General features: G+C 43.1%; 1 protein-coding gene across 1 annotated transcript in view; it reads left to right on the top strand.

The window, feature by feature from the left end:
• PKHD1 (PKHD1 ciliary IPT domain containing fibrocystin/polyductin) overlaps nucleotides 1-17,519 on the top strand; it is a 171,822-nt gene that overhangs the window by 2,561 nt on the left and 151,742 nt on the right. Inside the window, exons 4-20 of the mRNA XM_066316758.1 lie at nucleotides 289-433; nucleotides 1,377-1,476; nucleotides 3,525-3,582; nucleotides 4,428-4,507; nucleotides 5,214-5,230; nucleotides 6,686-6,757; nucleotides 7,436-7,500; nucleotides 8,132-8,171; nucleotides 8,989-9,059; nucleotides 10,382-10,483; nucleotides 11,618-11,713; nucleotides 12,822-12,957; nucleotides 13,802-13,916; nucleotides 14,746-15,021; nucleotides 15,490-15,576; nucleotides 16,209-16,302; nucleotides 16,777-16,919. Coding sequence (XP_066172855.1) covers nucleotides 289-433; nucleotides 1,377-1,476; nucleotides 3,525-3,582; nucleotides 4,428-4,507; nucleotides 5,214-5,230; nucleotides 6,686-6,757; nucleotides 7,436-7,500; nucleotides 8,132-8,171; nucleotides 8,989-9,059; nucleotides 10,382-10,483; nucleotides 11,618-11,713; nucleotides 12,822-12,957; nucleotides 13,802-13,916; nucleotides 14,746-15,021; nucleotides 15,490-15,576; nucleotides 16,209-16,302; nucleotides 16,777-16,919 — 1,697 coding nt within the window. The remainder of the gene's footprint in view (nucleotides 1-288; nucleotides 434-1,376; nucleotides 1,477-3,524; nucleotides 3,583-4,427; nucleotides 4,508-5,213; nucleotides 5,231-6,685; nucleotides 6,758-7,435; nucleotides 7,501-8,131; nucleotides 8,172-8,988; nucleotides 9,060-10,381; nucleotides 10,484-11,617; nucleotides 11,714-12,821; nucleotides 12,958-13,801; nucleotides 13,917-14,745; nucleotides 15,022-15,489; nucleotides 15,577-16,208; nucleotides 16,303-16,776; nucleotides 16,920-17,519) is intronic.

The following is a 17,519-nucleotide window of genomic DNA, read 5'->3' on the forward strand; positions in this document are numbered from 1 at the left end:
GGAATGAAAAGATGTGTGGAAGTGCTTGGGAACTGGTTTTTACCCTTCCAATCCTCTTCCCCATCCCCCTGGGGAGAAAGGGAGTGAGTGGCTGTGTGAGGCTGAGTTGGCAGCTGGGGTTAAACCACCACAACATGAAATGACACAAACCTGGTTTTAAAGAGCCTGATCAAGGGCTCTAAGCATTATTCCCAGAGAAGGTGGGTTGTCCCTTCAAAAATGTTTGTTGTGCAGCTGGGAGTGATCTTTTCCTCACAGAGCTTTTCTGATTGACTCTTTCTTGCTTAGGCTCAACATCCCACCAGCTAGAATCTCTCTCTCCAGCCAGTGCATCCCAGCTGGAGGTGTCCCTGGTGAATCCAGACCTGCCCAGGCTGCCATGTGATGTCTCTCCTCTGGACTTGGACTTACCCACTGTCAGGTGCAGAACAAGGTATGATCCATAGTTACACTGAGGGTGAGACCTTGCAGGAGCCTCATTTTCCTTCAGTGCCTGCACAGGCAGCTTGGGAGTTGAAAGAATTCCTACAGCTGCTACTGTGGCCTCACTGAGAACCTCCCAACCTGGCTTGATTTATTCTTGCTTCAAATTCATGAAGCACAAGGGTGAGCCATGAGGGTCACAGAGAAGCTTCTTGGGCAGTCCAGACTCAGACCTCCAAAGGTTTGTAGACATTTAGCTCTCAGAAGCAAAACTCTCAAGAAAATCTTGGAGGAGACTGTACCAAGGAGACTTTTGGTGTCCTTCACCTGTCTAAGGTGATAGAGAGAGGTTATGAATAGAAAAAGAAATAAATTTGGTAGCTGGGCAGTTTAAGCTGCCTGTTTTCTGTCCTGTCATAACTTTAACACAGCTGGTTGAACTGGAAGACTGGGGTGTCTGAAGAGGAGCCTAATGGGATTCTTCCATATTTTGCTGCTATGACTTGGCTGGTAGTTAATCCTGCTGGGTGCTGTGCTGGGAAGCTGTGTGAATCAAGGATGCAGCATTAATTTATGGACCAGGATCAAGATGCCCGGCAGATCCAGGCAGCCCTGGGTCATTTTATTACTAATGAATAACAATCATTTTCTGTGCATGCCTAATGACAATGTTTGTGTTTTGCATTAACAGTAATTTTGGGTAGAGTTCTGATGCAGTCCTATCACCTTCTGCTCTTAATGTGATTTCTTCCTGTGCTTCTGCTTTTCTTTTAAAATGTTATTTTTAAGTTTCCCTTCATATGTGTGAAGTTTGGGCTGACAGTGTAAAACTCTTTTGCTCTATGGAAGTCTCAGTGAACTTGCTGTGAATGGATACTCTGTGAAGGACTTGGCATTTCCTAAACATAATTTGTACAAAAATAATATAATATTACATGTTTTCTTCCACCTAGGTCTTCACCCCAGGAGGGTTTGTACTACGTGGAGGTGATCTTTAAAGGACTTGTGATTAACAACTTGACTGAGGTGGAGAAAGAGAACTATTCTTTCAAGGTAATCACCAAGCAAGGGCAGAAGTGAGGATGAAGAACCCAGGATACTGAAGGGAGTGAAGCTTCAACATGGTGTCACAGGAAATGCATTGAAATGGATGGAATCATGGAATGGTTTAGATTGGAAGGGGCCTCTAAGACCATTCAATTCCAGCCCTAAGCTAAAGAAAGATGGGGAGATGCTTTTTGCTAAGGCATGTTAGAGACAGAGCCAGGGGAAATAGCTTCAAACTGAAAGAGAGTCGGTTTAGATTGGATGTTAGAAAAAAACTGTTTAATGTGAGGCTCTGGCACAGGCTGCCCCATCCCTGGAAGTGTTCCAGCCCAGGTTTGACAGGGTTTGGAGCAATCTGGGATGGTGGAAGGTGTCCCTGCCCATGGCAGAGGTGTGGAATGAGAAGGCCTTCGAGGTCCCTTCCAACCCAAACCATTCTGGGATTCTGTGATCTCTTGCAGAGCAGAATCCTTAACCATGACTGTGCTTTGGGATGAGGCCCGGTGTGTTTGGAAGTCACATCCCACCTCTGTGCTAACTTTGAACAAAACCCCCAGCCTTTTCAGAAAATTGCACATTAAAGCTGAAGAGTCATTGGGTGGTTCAGCTAGCTTAGAGAGCTGATGAAAAATCACCAGGGGATGCTGTTAATGAGGCACATTCCAAGCTAAATAAACCACAATGTGTCTCTTTGTTTCGGGGCTGGGCCCCGGGAGCTACGGGTATTAAAAATTAATTTTGCCTCTGCATTAGATTGGAAAAGCTGCTGCAGGCAGCAACAAGTCTGAGTAGCTCACGAGTGTCACTGTGTCAGCCAGTGGCCCCAATTTTATACTGCTTTTGGATTCTTTCTCAACATCTTCTTCAGCCCGCTGTGGTGCTGCTTTTGCTCCCCAGAAGTTGCCATTGCTGGCTGCTCACTGATTTTTAACATGAGCAGGAGTAGGAGGGAAGGCAAAGGCTGAGCGCTGAGAGGGAATGGCCTTCAAGGAAAGTTTAGGGAAATATGCAATGGTCTAATTGAATTAATGAAACAAGTTAATTTTTTATTATATTTATTGGGCTGTGAGCAGCATCTGTAAGTGCCAGTGAAGACATGAGGGGGCTCATAAAGGAGGTGGGAAGGATGAGAATGTCCAAAAAGGATGGAGAAGGGTCTGAAGCACACATTTAATGAGAGAGCTTTGGGGGCTCAGCCTGGAGAAAAGGAGCTCAGGGGGGACCTTTTCATTCTCCACAACTCCTTGACAGGAGGATGCAGCCAGATGGAGATTGTCCTCTCCTCCCAGGACACAAGATACAGAATGAGAAAATTGCCTCAGGTTGCACCAGAGGAGGTTTGGATTGGATATTAGGGAAAGTTTCTTCCCCAAAGGATTGTCACGCACCAGGCAAGTGGTGGAATCACCAGCCCTGGAGGGATTGAAAAGCCATGGTGATGTGGCATTTGGGGATATGTCTTACTGGATTCATCAGTGTTGGGTTAATGGTTGGACTTGATGATTTTCAAGTTTTTTTTCCTCAGAGGTAAAGGTGCTCTTTTCCCCAAAAAAATCTGAATTGTATTGCTGTAAGATAGGCCAAGACAAAGTCTTTGCTCCACTGCCTTAAGGCACCCAACAAACTTGCCAAGGAGTGGCTGAAGTATTTCACATCTATGATGATGAAACTGTCCTAAAGGATATACTGTTGGGAAGAAAAGTGGTGTCATACCATTCAAGATAAAATGCAAGTTTTAACTTCAGCTAAAGCATGACTTAGAAATTTGATAGTGTATTAAACTGTGTCTTCTGACATTGGATCGAGCCAGGGTGGGTAATTCAGGCACAAAAGAAGATGTAAAAACATCACTAACCCAGATTCTGAATGGAGAGGGGATAAGAAGGGAATAATTCTCTTTACTCCCTTCAGAGCAGGACTCTGCTTCAAAGATCAGAGGCGGGGTGTGAGTCTCTGAAATGCAGCTGCTGGCTGGGCTGTGAGCAATGCACTGTCAGCTGGGGTTGGACTGCTGCAGAAATAGCTGACATTTCACTGCAAATTTCCCTTTGCAGTTCTCAGCTGAGCAGACACCTGTGGTTTACCAAATTAATCCATCATCTGGCACCCCAGGTAGGGGACCTTTCTTTAATCTGTAATGCCATACAGACCTTTTGCTTATTGGGGTTTTAGCACAGACTTTAAAGTTACATAAAAAGCCATTCACTGATTTTGGTCTGAAAAATTAACTGGGATACGGCAGGTTTTCCCCCTTGCCCTATTTCCATTATTTCTGTATTTCCAGGTTTCTTTAGAGAAAATTGAAAATTTGATCCTCAAAGTCAAGATTAATCAAAAGATTTTGGTCTCTCAAGAGTTCAGACAGTCACATGGGTGATTATTCCACACAGATGCAATTCAATCTAAATTAATCCCTAATTTCCAGCTGTTTTCAGGTGTAGTTCAGCTCTAGATTCTCCTGCCTTTAAGGTGTCAGTATGGAGGTTTCTGTGTGTTAGCTGAATGGATGTTTCACCTCCCAGTGTGAGTGAAGAGCAGGAGAAAAATCTGGCCATGGATATGCCAAGGTCCTTCTTTAGACCTTCACCCTGTCTGGTGTACAAATTTTGTGATTTTGGTTGTCTCATGAGGTTTTACAGCAGAATTGGGTTAGAAAGTGGGCTTTAGTTAACAAAACAGTTGAGGAAAAATTGTCAGCTCTGTGCAAATACAGATCTGCAAAAAAATTTCGCATGAATTTGGGCCTTTTTGCTGGGAAACAAAGACATGTGCTTTTAGAAAAGTGAATTAAGTACGAAATCATCTTGAGCCATGGTAGAAGCTAGGAGTACATTCAGTGCAGAAACCCCTGAAAAATTCACAAAGACCACAAGTTCCTTTTGTTCAGCTCAGAAAATCTGCAAACCAGTTCTCTGCTTTTAAAAGACTCTCTTCAATTTCCATTTTCTCTTAAACAGGAAATTTAATAAAGATTCATGGGAAGACAATTGCTGGGAGATACGAGACCCTGGACTTCAACGTGGATTATATTGATGGGTAATTATGAACTCTCAGCTATCTGCTGCAGTCCCTGTAAATTGGCATTTCTTCCATCAGCCTCCTCGACAGCAATAAATTGCAACCAGTTGGCCCAGAATTGCCATTTACTTCCTTTGTGGTTTATTGCAGCTCATGAGTTGGGCTCCAGCAAACTTTGTTAATCTAATTGCAACTGGTCCATTAAGCTGGTTGGTTTGTTTACTGGCAGCACAGTCAATCACAGCTCAGTGTGAATTGTACTGTAATTGCAGCTGGCTGCTGTAGATTTTATTTTGGCTAGCAAATTAAAATTTAACTAATTAAAATAATGTCAGAGTCGAAAAGTTAAATAAATTTTCCCCTTTCCATTTACTTTTTTTTTTTTTTTTGAAAAAATCTATTAGTTTGAAGCAGATGCTCTGGTGAACCAGGAGACTAAAGAGAAGTATTTTGAGACAAAAGGCTTTGTTGTTCACAGTTTTAAACACTCTGTGTTTGTTTCCTTGTTCTGAGAGGGTCGAATGTTTTAATGTTGCTTCTGTGATTACGTGCAACAGAGAAAAGCTGGTAGATTTTTAAAAAAACCCTTATTTTAGGACAGCAGCCCCTTTAAATGCAGTGGATACAAAACGAGCATCAACACTGTCCTGCTGTGTGTCATCTGTATTTCCATATGTATGGATGTATTATCAAATGTTAATTTATGATTTCTGTGCCAATGGCAGCAAAGAACTAAGCCCAGGTAAGTATTTTAAAGATAAACTGTTAATCCATAGTTACTCTGCTGATGGTTTAAGGCTCATTTCAGGAGCCAGGAAAGACATATATTCTTGGTGGTTAAAAATTTTAATTGAAGCAGCAGATATTTAACAATGAGACTCTTTTTAATGACTTCTCAAACTGATTGGAAATGTCCCTTGCTAAGTGATTAAACTCCTCACTGGTGTGAAGGAAAGTCCAGTGCAGATTCCTGCCATGCCATGCTTACACTGTGCACATCAGCATCCTTTGTTTGGTATCAATTATTGTTTCACCTGCCTCTGGTGGAGCCCTGGAACCTTTGATCAGAGGGAAGAAAGGCTGCTCTGTCTGAGTGCAGGCTGGATGTGCCTGCAGTGCTCTGCTGCCAGATTACTCATTTACAGCTCAACCTCTCCAAAAGGAAATGGCCTCAAGATCCCAGCATACCAGACAGGTTCCCTTTGTAGCTCCACATGAATAATTTGCCCATTTTTGGTGTGTTAGGAAATAGGTACCAGGTGGGGACTTGGACTTGACCAGAGCAGTCTGTCACTCAGTCATGCTGATTCAGGATTTGGAGCAAAAAAAGGGTTTTTATACTTTCAAGTGTGTTCTGCACCTTTTCCCATGCTCTGTATGGGATGCACTGCTCCAGTGATGCTGAACAAACATTTGGCAGAACTGATTTTTTTTAAACTTCTGTAAAAGGAAAGGTTCTCAATATCAGCCACCTGTATTAATAAAAGCAAGCTCTTTTAGAAAAAACCTCATAAAACTTCATTCTGAAACATGAGCCATAAGAAACTGCAATGGGAGGGATGGGTCATCACAAAATGTTTCCATTACAGGTTTTAATTACCTATCTCCTTTAATTGCCTGTTAATTCTCAAGGAATCATTGCCAGCTTTTGCTTATTCTGCTGATTACTCTGAATTTATTCCTCCCACCTTCTTCCTCCTCTCCAGTGGAAGTTGTCCCATATTGATCCTTAAGGAACAGACATTTAAATTTTTTATTAGGAGCTTGGGTGATTTATGCTGGAAGTTGTTTGTAGTGTTTTTCCTCAATGAAATAAAGAAATGTCTGAGCTGCATCTTGATTGTACTTGCTGTAGTTGATGTTGCCTGCTGATTTGGAAGGTGTGGGTGGGTATTGCCCTCCTGGAGTTCAGCCTTGCCCTCAGGAGGGATTGGATCATTCAGAGCTGGCATGAGGTGTCTCCAAGAGGGCCCTGCTGCACTCCCACAGAGCTGCAGTTCCCACAGTATTTGGGGAATGCAGTTTGCAGGTGCAGAGATGAGAGATTAGGGCTTGTCCCATTTTCTAGAAGATTAATGAATGTTAGATACAAGTGGGGGGAAATTCTTGTCCTTTGGGAAAATTTAACAGGATCAGGTTTTCATCTGCATCACATCACATCTTTCCTCTTTTTTTTTTTTATTTTTTTTTTCCCCAGGCCAGCTGTCCTTACATCAGGAGATGGATGGATCAGTCTCTGCTCTTTTGCTGACAGGAGAGCTGGAAGCAGGTCAGTTCTTGTTTACTTTGGGTTTGTGTTGGTGCAAGGGTTCAGCACAGCTTGTGCACAAAAATATTTGTGGCTTCTGGAGAAACTCTTCTGCTTTGGCTAAAAATGGAGAGAGACCCTGGGGAGTTATGGTCTGGGATTTAGGGGTGAGGGTTACTGGCTTTCTGCAGCTTCAACCACGTAAATGTAAATGTGACCTAATGATGGGAATTGTCATTCCACAATTCCAGAGGGTTGAGGCAGTGCCAGCACATCTGTTTAAATTGTTCACCTGCTCATTCTCAGTTTAGGAACCTGCAGAAGAGCAAATAGAGGGGAAACATTTTTGTCCTATTCACCCTTCCCCTTGTGCCTGCATTTGTCCCTGCTCAGTTGGTTATTTTGGGGGGGTTCTGAAAGGCCACCAACAGCATCAGCTTCTGGAAACAGGTGTAAAGGAGTCAAGCTGGAGCCCTGCTGCTGGGAGACATCCTCCTAAGCTGCTGAACTCTTGATCATTAGTGGGAAGATGGGTTGTACCTCTCCCATCCCATCTGCTTCACTCCCATGTTTCTAATTACAGAAAACCATGATCATCTTGAGTGTACAAGCCCACATCTTCTATTGGTTAGTTGATTCTACTATATTTTACATATTTTTTGCTCCCAAGGCTCAGTGAAGTCCTTTGTCTCTCCACAGTTACCCTCTTCAGGTGAAGGATGGAGTGGGGACTTTGCAGTGCCGGGTGGAAGGGAACCACATAGGTTGGTGAAAAGGGGTAAAACCCTTGGATTTCTGTCCTTCCTGCAACTCCAGAGGATGGAGGGAGGAGGGTGTCTGTCATGAGTTTGAGTTCTGTCCCCAGAGCTGGAATGTGGCTGAGTCCATAAAAGCAGCTTCATCTCCAGGCTTGGCAGACTTCAGCACAGCCCCTGCTGTGGTTTGTGTCCTCTGAACAGTCTGGGGGAGCATGAAGGGAAACCAGGATGTGATGTGGGCACTGCTGACACCCAACAGTGTGATTTGGGGCCCTTGCTTATTTTCCTACTTTAATCCTTCTTGTCTGTGATGGACCTTCCCTTTAGTGCTTGATTAGAGGGACAAATTGGGTGTTCCCTTCTATTCACAGTCTCTCCAACAGCAGAGGGGAGGTCCCTTTCATTTTTCCTCACTTCCAAGCACTCTGAAGAAGTTTCTCATTTCTTGTGGTGGCTTTGAGCACCAGCCTTCCTGTTTGGGAAAGATATTGTGAGCTAAATATGTAAAATAGACTTTCCTTACTGTTGTAAGGAAAGTGCAAGGAAGGGAGAACGAAGCCCAGGGAAGCAGGACAAAAATTGGTAGGATTTACTCCATCCTTCTCCCTTAAAGCATTATCAATTTTCTCTCCCCCAGGGTCCCACAATGTCAGCTTCTCGGTGTTTAACAAAGGAAAGTGAGTAAAATAATAATTTCTCTCTTCTTCTGTGGTTTTGCACAGAGACATAGCTGCATTAGACTCCAGGATGAGTGAAAAATGCTTTTCCTGAATCATGCATTTCATTGCTTAGAAATAAGGTTTTGTTATATTGATATGATGGTTGTCTGACTGGGAAAGAAAAGGGGGAATTTTCCTCCAAAAGCATTTCCACACTGGTGGATTGATTATACTTTACCTTCAGTGTCCAAAACATAAGATATCTTGTTTTGGACAAGGAGGAATGGCTGAAGGAGGATGGATTCAGATGGGATATTAGGGAGAAATCCTTCCCTGTGAGGGTAGTGAGGCTCTGGCACAGGTTTCCCAGAGAAGCTGTGGCTGCCCCTGGATCCCTGGAAGTGTCCAAGGCCAGGTTGGATGGGGCTTGGAGCAACCTGGGACAGTGGAAGGTGTCCCTACTCATGGCAGGGGGTAGAACTGGATTTTCTTTAACATCCCTTCCCACCAAACCATTCTGTGATCTGTTAAATCTAGCTGAATTTAATCATTTCACAGTGCTTTTAACTATTCATCCAAATGGGAAAGAATTTAACCATAAAAGGAGGTGAAAACAGGTTCTGACCATGTCAAAACACACTTTACAATGTGTTAGTACTTCTAATAAAGTGTTTCAGCAATGTAATGGGCTCTCATGAATCAATGCCTCAATGTGCTGGTGAAAGGAGTTGGAGCTTGCAAAAATGTTCCACTGTTCCTCTGGAGTATTCAGCCCTGCCAAATGAAGGTCTGCTTTTTATTTTCCAGGATCTCTCAGGCATTTTCTCTCTTGCAGGTCAGCAGTGCACAAAGGTGCTTGGCTCATCAGTGCCAAACAAGAGCTTTTCCTGTATCAGACTCATCCAGGTATTCACTGATCCACCTCACTGGTCCTGTCTCCCATCTGTCCCAACGTGACACAAGCAAAAACCTCTCACTGCTGCTTCCCCCAGGGATGTAATCCTGTCCTGTCCTCAGTTTAGTGTTCCTCTCCTCTGGCAGGGGCTTCACTAAGCAAAAAGCTGCAGATCAAAAATGACAAGACAACCAGATTTATGTGTGCTGTTCCTTGTCCTGTCAGATCAGTTACAGAGTCGAGGTGTTGCTCATAGAGAAACTTTCCCCCTGTGTTTGGTGGGGCTGAAACTTTGAAAATGCAGAACTCAGGATGAGAACTCCCACCCTAGCTTCAGGGAGGAGGTGATGTTCAGCTGCTCCAAGAAATGAGTTCTGGATAAGTGGTGAATGGCAGGGTGCTGCACCATGAGTTAAAAACACTACTTAAGATACATTAAAAATAACCTGCAAAGGATGTTTCAAGGTGTTTTGTAGACAATTCTCTCTCAAAAAAGGATAATTTTATGTCTTTATATACAATTTAAAGAAGAGTAAAATGAAATAACCATGCATGAAGTTGGCTGTGGGCAAAGCATGAGCAGAAAGGTCTGCTGGATCAGTCCAGTAGACAGTGCTGTGCTAATCAGTAGTCAGCACTGTAAAATTAAATATCAGATGAATTGACAAAAAAGGTGCAGGTATAGACCAAAATTTCTCATCTTTTTCTAATTAGTATTTTTTTTTTCAGAGCTATAAATGTAGAACTGGGTGGTTAAGCTCCAATATGAGTGCAAAGTGGGTAACTGTCATCAAAAACAAAAATAGTTTTCCTGTGGAATGGCACACCCGTAACTGATAAAATCCTGAAAAGATCTCATGGTCATGATGTGGACATTCAGATATTCAGCTCCCTCCATTTGTCCTTGAAGGCTGAGGGATGACTGGAAAGAGTGGTAACATTTAAACCTAAGGACTAAATTGAGACACGAGTCAGAGAAGGTCAACAGGATTAAAATAGTTTTAATTCTGCTTTTTTTATTTTTCCCTGGAGATCCTCGGTAGCACAGAATAGAGCAGTTTGCAATCTGAGCATGGCAGACGCAGCCACTGCTAAGTAACAGCCCAAGCACTGCAGTGTTCCCCCTGTCATGTGGCCAATTTATCCATACTGTTCATTCCTAGCGTCATCCCAGAGGCTGCCAAAAACCAGGGATCAGTGAGAGGCTGGTTTCATTCACAAGAGCCTGCTCTGGCTGGAAGCAGTGCCAGTGCACTGCAGGCTTTCCCAGAAATGGGGCTGGATTAACCTCTGCCAGGCTTGTGCTCAGATCCCTCTTTTCCTACCCCTGCAGAGATATTCTCTGTGTTCCCAGCTGGAGGGAGCCTGGCTGGGGGCACTGACCTCACTGTCACTGGGGATTTCTTTGAGGAGCCAGTGCAGGTCACTGCTGCAGGTAAGAGCAGAAACGTGTGAGTTTTATTTTTTAAAATACACTTCGGCCCTGACTGCAAAACCCAAGAGATGTTCAGGGATACTAGTGTGGGAATTGTAGGGCTCACCTCCAGGAAGGTCCAGTTATTCAGATTGTGGGCATGAACTCCTCTCTTTGCTGGAAGTACCAGCCCAGGCTTGTGTTAAAATGCTGATCCCTTTTGGGATAAGGTAGATGGGAGGGTTTCTGCCTCTCTACTCAGACTCCACCCCGAGTACCACATCCAGTGATACAAATAAACACCTGGCCAGAGTGTTATGAGCCTCCTGTAAATGTATCTAACCCCTGAGGGTCCAGCCCTTGCAGATTGGTTTAAAATAATTAGAGAGACTGCTCTTCTGCTGTGTTTTGCAAAAGTAGAAGGTTTAATAAATGAAAAAAATAAATTACAGAAACAAAATAGAAAGCCAAGCACAGGTGTCAGAGAAGCCCTTGACACCCTGCTAAGACACCCTAAAAAGCCCTGGAGTTCCTTTGTGCCTTTTCTTAAATACTTCATATTTTAGGTGGGCTGTTTGGCACCTTACCCAATAAAATTGGCAATAGGCTTTGAAATACATTTCTAAAACCCAGTCAGTTCTTCTGTGTTGGCACTGAGCCAATGCAAAAGAAAAGGTCACAGAACTTTCTAGTTTGGCTTTCTTATATGTTTAGATAAGCTGAAACTTTTTCCCTTATATAGAAGCATTTGCTTGGTGTGGGAATTGCATCTCTACAATCCAGGGTCAGGATGAATTTCCTGACCAGGAAAATCATGAACCTGTTGGAATGAATCCAGAGGAGGGGACACAAAATGATTACAGGGATAGAACACCTATGCCATAAGGAAAGGCTGAGAGAGATGGGGCTGTTCAGACTGGGGAAAATAAAGCTCCAAGGAGACCTTGGAGCACTTTCCACCACCTAAAGGAGCTCCAACCGAGCAACCTGATCTAGTGGAAGGTGACTCTGTCCATAGAAAGGTGCTTGGAGCTACATGTTTGTAAGTTCTCTTCCTACCCAAACCATTCCATGACTCTGAGACGTGTTTATGCTGCAGCTCAGCTGTGTTTCCAAGTCTCCCACTGCACATTTGTCTCCTTTCCCTGCTGGCAGGTGTTCCCTGTAAAGTCCAGCACGTGTCTCCCCGGGAAATCAGATGCACCACGGAGCCTGTTGGCCAGGGCAGGAGACTTGGTGCCCCCCAGCCAGGTGAGGTGTTCCTGAAGCTCCAGATAAGCAAAACCACACAGAAATTCAGGGCAGAAACCCTTTGGTGATGTTTCTTGATTGCCAAGAAACAGGGCTTTTCAAAACACTGTCTGCTTCAACATCAAGTAACTTTTTTTTGGGATGGTAGGGAAGGGGGCTACAAATACTCCAAGGGCTGGAACACCTCTGCTGTGAGGAAAGACTGATGAGAGAGCTGGGGCTATCCAGCCTGGAGAAAAGAAGGCTCCAGGGAGACCTGAGAGCCCCTCACAGTGCCTAAAGGGGGCTTCCAGAAACATGGGGATAAACTTTTATTTATTAGGGATTTTTATTAGTAATAGGACAGGGGGTGATGGCTTTAAATTAAAAGATGGTTTATTTAAATTATTTCCAAGGAAGGAATTTATTTTTACAATGAAGGGGGTGAGGCCATGGCACAGTTTGCCCCAAAAGGTGGTGGATGCTCCATCCCTGGAAACATTCAAGGCCACTTTGGGTGCAGCTCTGAGCAACCTGCTCTGGTTGGAGATGTCCCTGCTCGTGGTGGGAGGTTGGACTGGATAAACTCAAATGCTCCCTTCCAAACCATTCTGTGATTCTGTAGCCGGGAAAACCAAGGTGGAGAGCTCAGCCCACCCCGTGCAGACAGGAGGTGGTGGGAGGAAGGTGAGACTGGTGAGCATGGCTGTGGAAAATGAGGGGGAAAGGCATGGATAATATTTAAAGGATGGCTGAACTGGAGTTACTGCAGAGGCTTCTGGGGACACTCCTGGAGTGGAGCATTGCAGAAGGAGACTTCAGTGCATAAAATGAGGCTTCACTTTGACTGTGGGTCATTTCAGTGCCTTTTCCTGCAAGAGCAGACGTGAGCAGGTTGGAAGTTCTTCTCTCTTCAGAGTTTTGTTATTTCTGGTGGAGAATTTCAAGGTAAAACAAATTCCCTGTGGCGAGATCTGTGTTCTGCCTTAGACTGCAAAATACCCCACAAACAGAACCAATTTATTATTAAAATTTTCTCTCTGGCCTGCCTCCTACAGCACTGATTCCAGCATGTGCTCTGGGATTTCTGCTGGCTGCTGCTGAGAATACTTTTGTTTTAACTTTCTAGGAAACAGAGGGCTTCTCTTTGAAGTCTGGGATGATGCCTCTGATCTGACAGAAGCAGGCCCTGGATACAGATGGCAGTTTGTACCTAATGCCAGCTCCCCAGTAAGGTTTCTGTCTGGGGCAAAGAAGTCCTTCAGGTACTCAGTGATCTTAAAAAGAGACAGAGCCATGGCAATCACCTTTAGCAGTGTAAGGTGGAGCAAAAACACCTGACAGCTCTTTATAGCAGAGCCTCACTGCATAGCTCCTATAAATCAAAGCAAACCCTTTGCTCCGAGGTCCTTTTGAAGCTTAAAATATGCAGTGAAGTGCTTTATTTTTTCCTCCTTTTGCTTTCCCTAAGTATTTTTGCTCTACCTGGCCTAGATATGCTGAAAAACCATAAAAAATTGCTCTGAAAGTAGAAGGAGCTCCAATTTGAGGCTATTTTGGGCTGGAGCTCTGGCCAGATGTGGAGGGGGAGGTTGGCAGCTGATGTTGGCAGCAAAGGTGGAGTTAATGCAAATACAGAAATTCCTGAATTGTGTTGATTCCCATTGCCTCTTCAGATATGACCTTAAAAAACTGCAATGTGCATGAATTCTTACATTTTTCTACCACTGGTCTGTTTTTGTTGTTTGGTTCTGAGTGTGGTTTTGGCTTATTCCTGCATGTTCAGGGTTTAAGATTTTGTTTGAGAAGAAATGCACTGAAGTGGCCACCAACAAAATCATACTTAGTTTCATGGGGCTGTTTTTTCTTTCCTTTTTGAAACTTTTGTAAAGCATAATTGACATTTAATGTGAAATTGGGTCATTCTGAGGTTATTTCAGCTTTAGAATAGCAAGGGTTTTTTTGTTAAAGTGGTTTAAAGATGTTTTCTTCTTACTCAGTGTACATGTGAAGGTGGGGTGTGGGAATGGTTTGTTTTGAGTGGTTTTGTTTTTTTTTTTTTTTTGCTGTAACTCTTTTGTTTATTATGGATGTTCTATTTTTGCTCAGCTCCAGACTCCGTGGATTTTTTGTGGCTCCTCAGACCAACAATTACACCTTCTGGATTCAGGCAGATGGTCAGGCATCTCTCTACTTCAGTTTGTCCCAAGATCCAAAACAGAAGGTATTATTCTTGCTAGAGAAAAATGAGAGGAAATGAAAAGGAAAAATGAGGATGAAAAGGGTTTTAATTAATGTGATGACAAGCTGGAATTTCCCCAATGGATTGGTTTATTGTCTCTTTTGAGTCTATTGCAGAGTCAAATTTGTGTGATTACTTTTTATGTTTTACATCAGCCCTGTCCATTATATAGCTCATAAAAAAACCCCACTGTTGCAACCAGAGTAAATGGCTGTCTTTTCCAGAAGATATTTTTTGTTAGTTCAGAACATTTCTGTCTGAACTGAAGCCATCCATGGACAGTTATCTGGGGAGCTGTTATTAGTGCTAGCATAAGCCCTAGGAATTATCTTCTTTAGGGTATTGAACCTTAAACCAAAGTTCTTTGAAATCGTGGCTTTCCCCCTATATAATAGGAAGGAATTTGTGAACCATCAACCCATGGCTATCAGTTATAAACACTAATTTTTTGTTTTGTTTTGTTTTTGTTTTGTTTTGTTTTGTTTTTTTTGGACTGTGGCATTGGACTAAATGTTATTTGTGGCTGGAAAAATATCACTAAACTGGATAAATGGCTTCAAACCAAAAAAGAGTAGGTTTATATTGGATATTGAGAAGAAATTCTTCCCTGGGTGGGTGGTGAGGCCTTGGCAAATGTTGCCCAGAAATGTTGCCCCTGGATCCCTGGAAGTGTTCAAGGCCAGGTTGGACAGGGCTTGGAGTAGCCTGGGATAGTGGAAGGTGTCCCTGCCCATGGGAATGAAATGGTTTTTGATGTCCCTTCCAGCCCAAACCATTCTGTGGTTCTGTGATTTGGTTGCTCTGCACACAGGTGAGAATTGCTTCTCTCCCTGCTGGCAATTCGGACTGGTCTGAGAACTGGGTGAAGAACTGGAGCGAACTTTGGCAGCCAAAATCCCAGAAATTTGAGCTAACTGCTGGTTCAAGGTACTACCTGGAAGCACTGCATCATTCAGAGACACCCAGCAAGGGGATGAGAGTTGGAGTCCAGATCCACAACACGTGGCTGGACCCTCGTGTGGTGAACAACTACTACACTGAGAGGCACGAAATTCGGGCTCGTGCCTTGCATCTTCCAGAAGTGCAGGTCAGTGCTGTCTGCAACTGCCCTGTGGGTGCTAGATGTGAAAAAATTGTGTGTTTCCACCTTGTTTTCAACCTCCTGAGACATCTGATGAGAACAGATCATCGTGAGCTGAAGTTGTCTGTGGTTTTTACATACATTAGTGGGTGTGTGTAAACACTTAGGAATGAGAGAAGTGTTTTTCCTAATGGTTAAACTCCTGCAGGTCAGGAGCTTTAGGGACCAATTGCAGCTGCATAGGTCATTTATATCTTGTTCTGTTAATGTAAGAATTCTGTTCCTTGTAGGACAAGGGCATTTTGGGAGTAGCTGAAATGACTCTTGGAAGGGATCCCTGGCTCACATAGGCTTAAAAAGGCAAAATCCTGGCTGTAAAATCCTCCTCAGTAGAAGATGCCAGGTTTGAAGTGTGTCTGTCTCATGCAGTTTGCATCTGTTTTCAATTCTTGATTTGCTTCTCTTTTTCACCAGATGTTGACTGTGTCTGGTACAGGTTATTTCAGCATCTCCTGGAACAACACGCTGAGAATGATCCCCACAAATGCTACAGCTCACCAGGTAGGTGCCATTAAACACAGACACAGGGTCCTCTGCTGAGGTGGAATTGGTGGAGCTCTGGTGCTTGACAGAAGTAAAGATTTGGCACAGAAGCTGAGATAAACTTTATGTGCTGTAGAGATATAGATGATTTTTTTTCTCTGAGAATGTCATACAAAGGGATTTTTAGATTTTTTTTTTTTTTTTTTTGAGTGTTGACTCCCAGATGTATTCTGAACTTATCACAATATCCAGATATTTTGGACTTTCATTGATCTGGATTCCTGGACTCCTTCTCTAAGGCCAGATGTGTGTTTTATGGCTCTGGCTTCTTCTACAGCTCATAGTCTCTTGATGGGGCAATTTGTCAACAATAAAGTGACCCTGAACTATGGCTCCATGACAGTCCTTAGACTGAGGATGTCTCACACCCCTGAAAGCTGTCAGACATGAAAGTTTACACTCTGTTGAGATAAATTTTCTTATATTATTCTTTAACATTTTTATTCCTTTAATATTTGGTAACCTGCTTGATCAGAGCTGCTGTGCCACTGATCCCTGGCTGATGAAAAATGAAGTGATGATGTGTGGGTTAAAGTTTCTGCTGAAATGATTGTAACTGACTCTTTTCACTTTTCTAATTTCTTTTAAAGGTGCAAGCAGCAATAGAAGAACTCCTTTCAGTAGGATGTGAAACTGAGCCAACTTCTGCTAAGATCATTTTTCACTGTGGTTTTGAGAAAGAAGGTAGAGAACTTCTGTGGCCAATAAACAGTATTTATTGTGAGAATTGATCTGCTTTTATGACATAAAAGTTCTTTAAACTTTTACTGGCAGTAAATTTACACTTTTAATGGGTATAAGTGCATATTCATGTTTATAATCTATTTATTGTGTGTATGCATTAAAAACAACATGATCAATATAATAATTATAGCGGTAGAATATCCAGAATTGGAAGGGACCCACAAGGATCATCAAATCCAGCTCCTGGGCCTGTAGAGGACAACCTCAGGAGTCTGTGCCCGAGAGTGTTGTACAAATAGTTTTTGAACTCTTGCAGGAGAATTCTTAGAATAAGATTGTTTGACAATTTCTGGATACCTACTTGTTGTATTTTCATGAATCTTGACTGCACTGGTGTCTTCTGAATCTCTTTGAAACCTCTCATTTCCTTTTTTTTTTTTTTTTTTTTTTTTTATTTTATTTAATATCTGTCAGATTTGAAGAACATCTTCACCACAGGACACATTGTCAGTGGAACAGAGCCTTTCTGTGGGAGGTTCAGCATCCACAGACCAAGCCAGCTGGTGAAAACTTCCCCATCAACACTACCAACATATGACCTCACTATATACACACATGTGAGTAGTGAGTGGATGCTCTTAATGAGCAGCACTGAATGCTCAGAGCCTCAAAAGCAAGATAGTCATCTGGTCAGCTCACAATTCTCTCAAATCTACCAAGCATTGTGTCTTAGCACAGAGCAGAGAATCCTTTATTTGGTTTGAGAGTGGTTTTGGCTCTCTGAGATGTAGATATTGTTTAACACACCTGGATGTTAACTGTTCCTGAGAATACAACCCTTGCAGTGGGAAAAAGTGGGATGGTGTTGGAGAAAGGTGGAAGAGATGAAGACAACAATTTCTTGACAAAAGCAAAAAATCCTTTATTGTTTGGTGGTCCATTACTGACCAATCTCTGCTCATCTTCTCCTACTTTTGGCAGGAATAGATTCAAAATTCCAGGGAAGCCCCAGGGGTCAGTTTGATGCCATGCTGTGGCACACCTGGGTGCCAAAACAGCTCATATTCCCTCTCCTGCTCTCTTGGAGCCCCTTCAGACAATGGAAGAGGCTTTAAGGTCTCCCCAGAGTCTTCTCTTCTCCAGGCCAAACAACTCAGTGTTAAACCAGAACTGAAATAGAGTATCTCCCTTTATCTTCCATCTGCATTATGTATAAA

This window comes from Sylvia atricapilla, chromosome 3 (assembly GCF_009819655.1).
Source record: "Sylvia atricapilla isolate bSylAtr1 chromosome 3, bSylAtr1.pri, whole genome shotgun sequence".
Classification (NCBI taxonomy): domain Eukaryota; kingdom Metazoa; phylum Chordata; class Aves; order Passeriformes; family Sylviidae; genus Sylvia; species Sylvia atricapilla.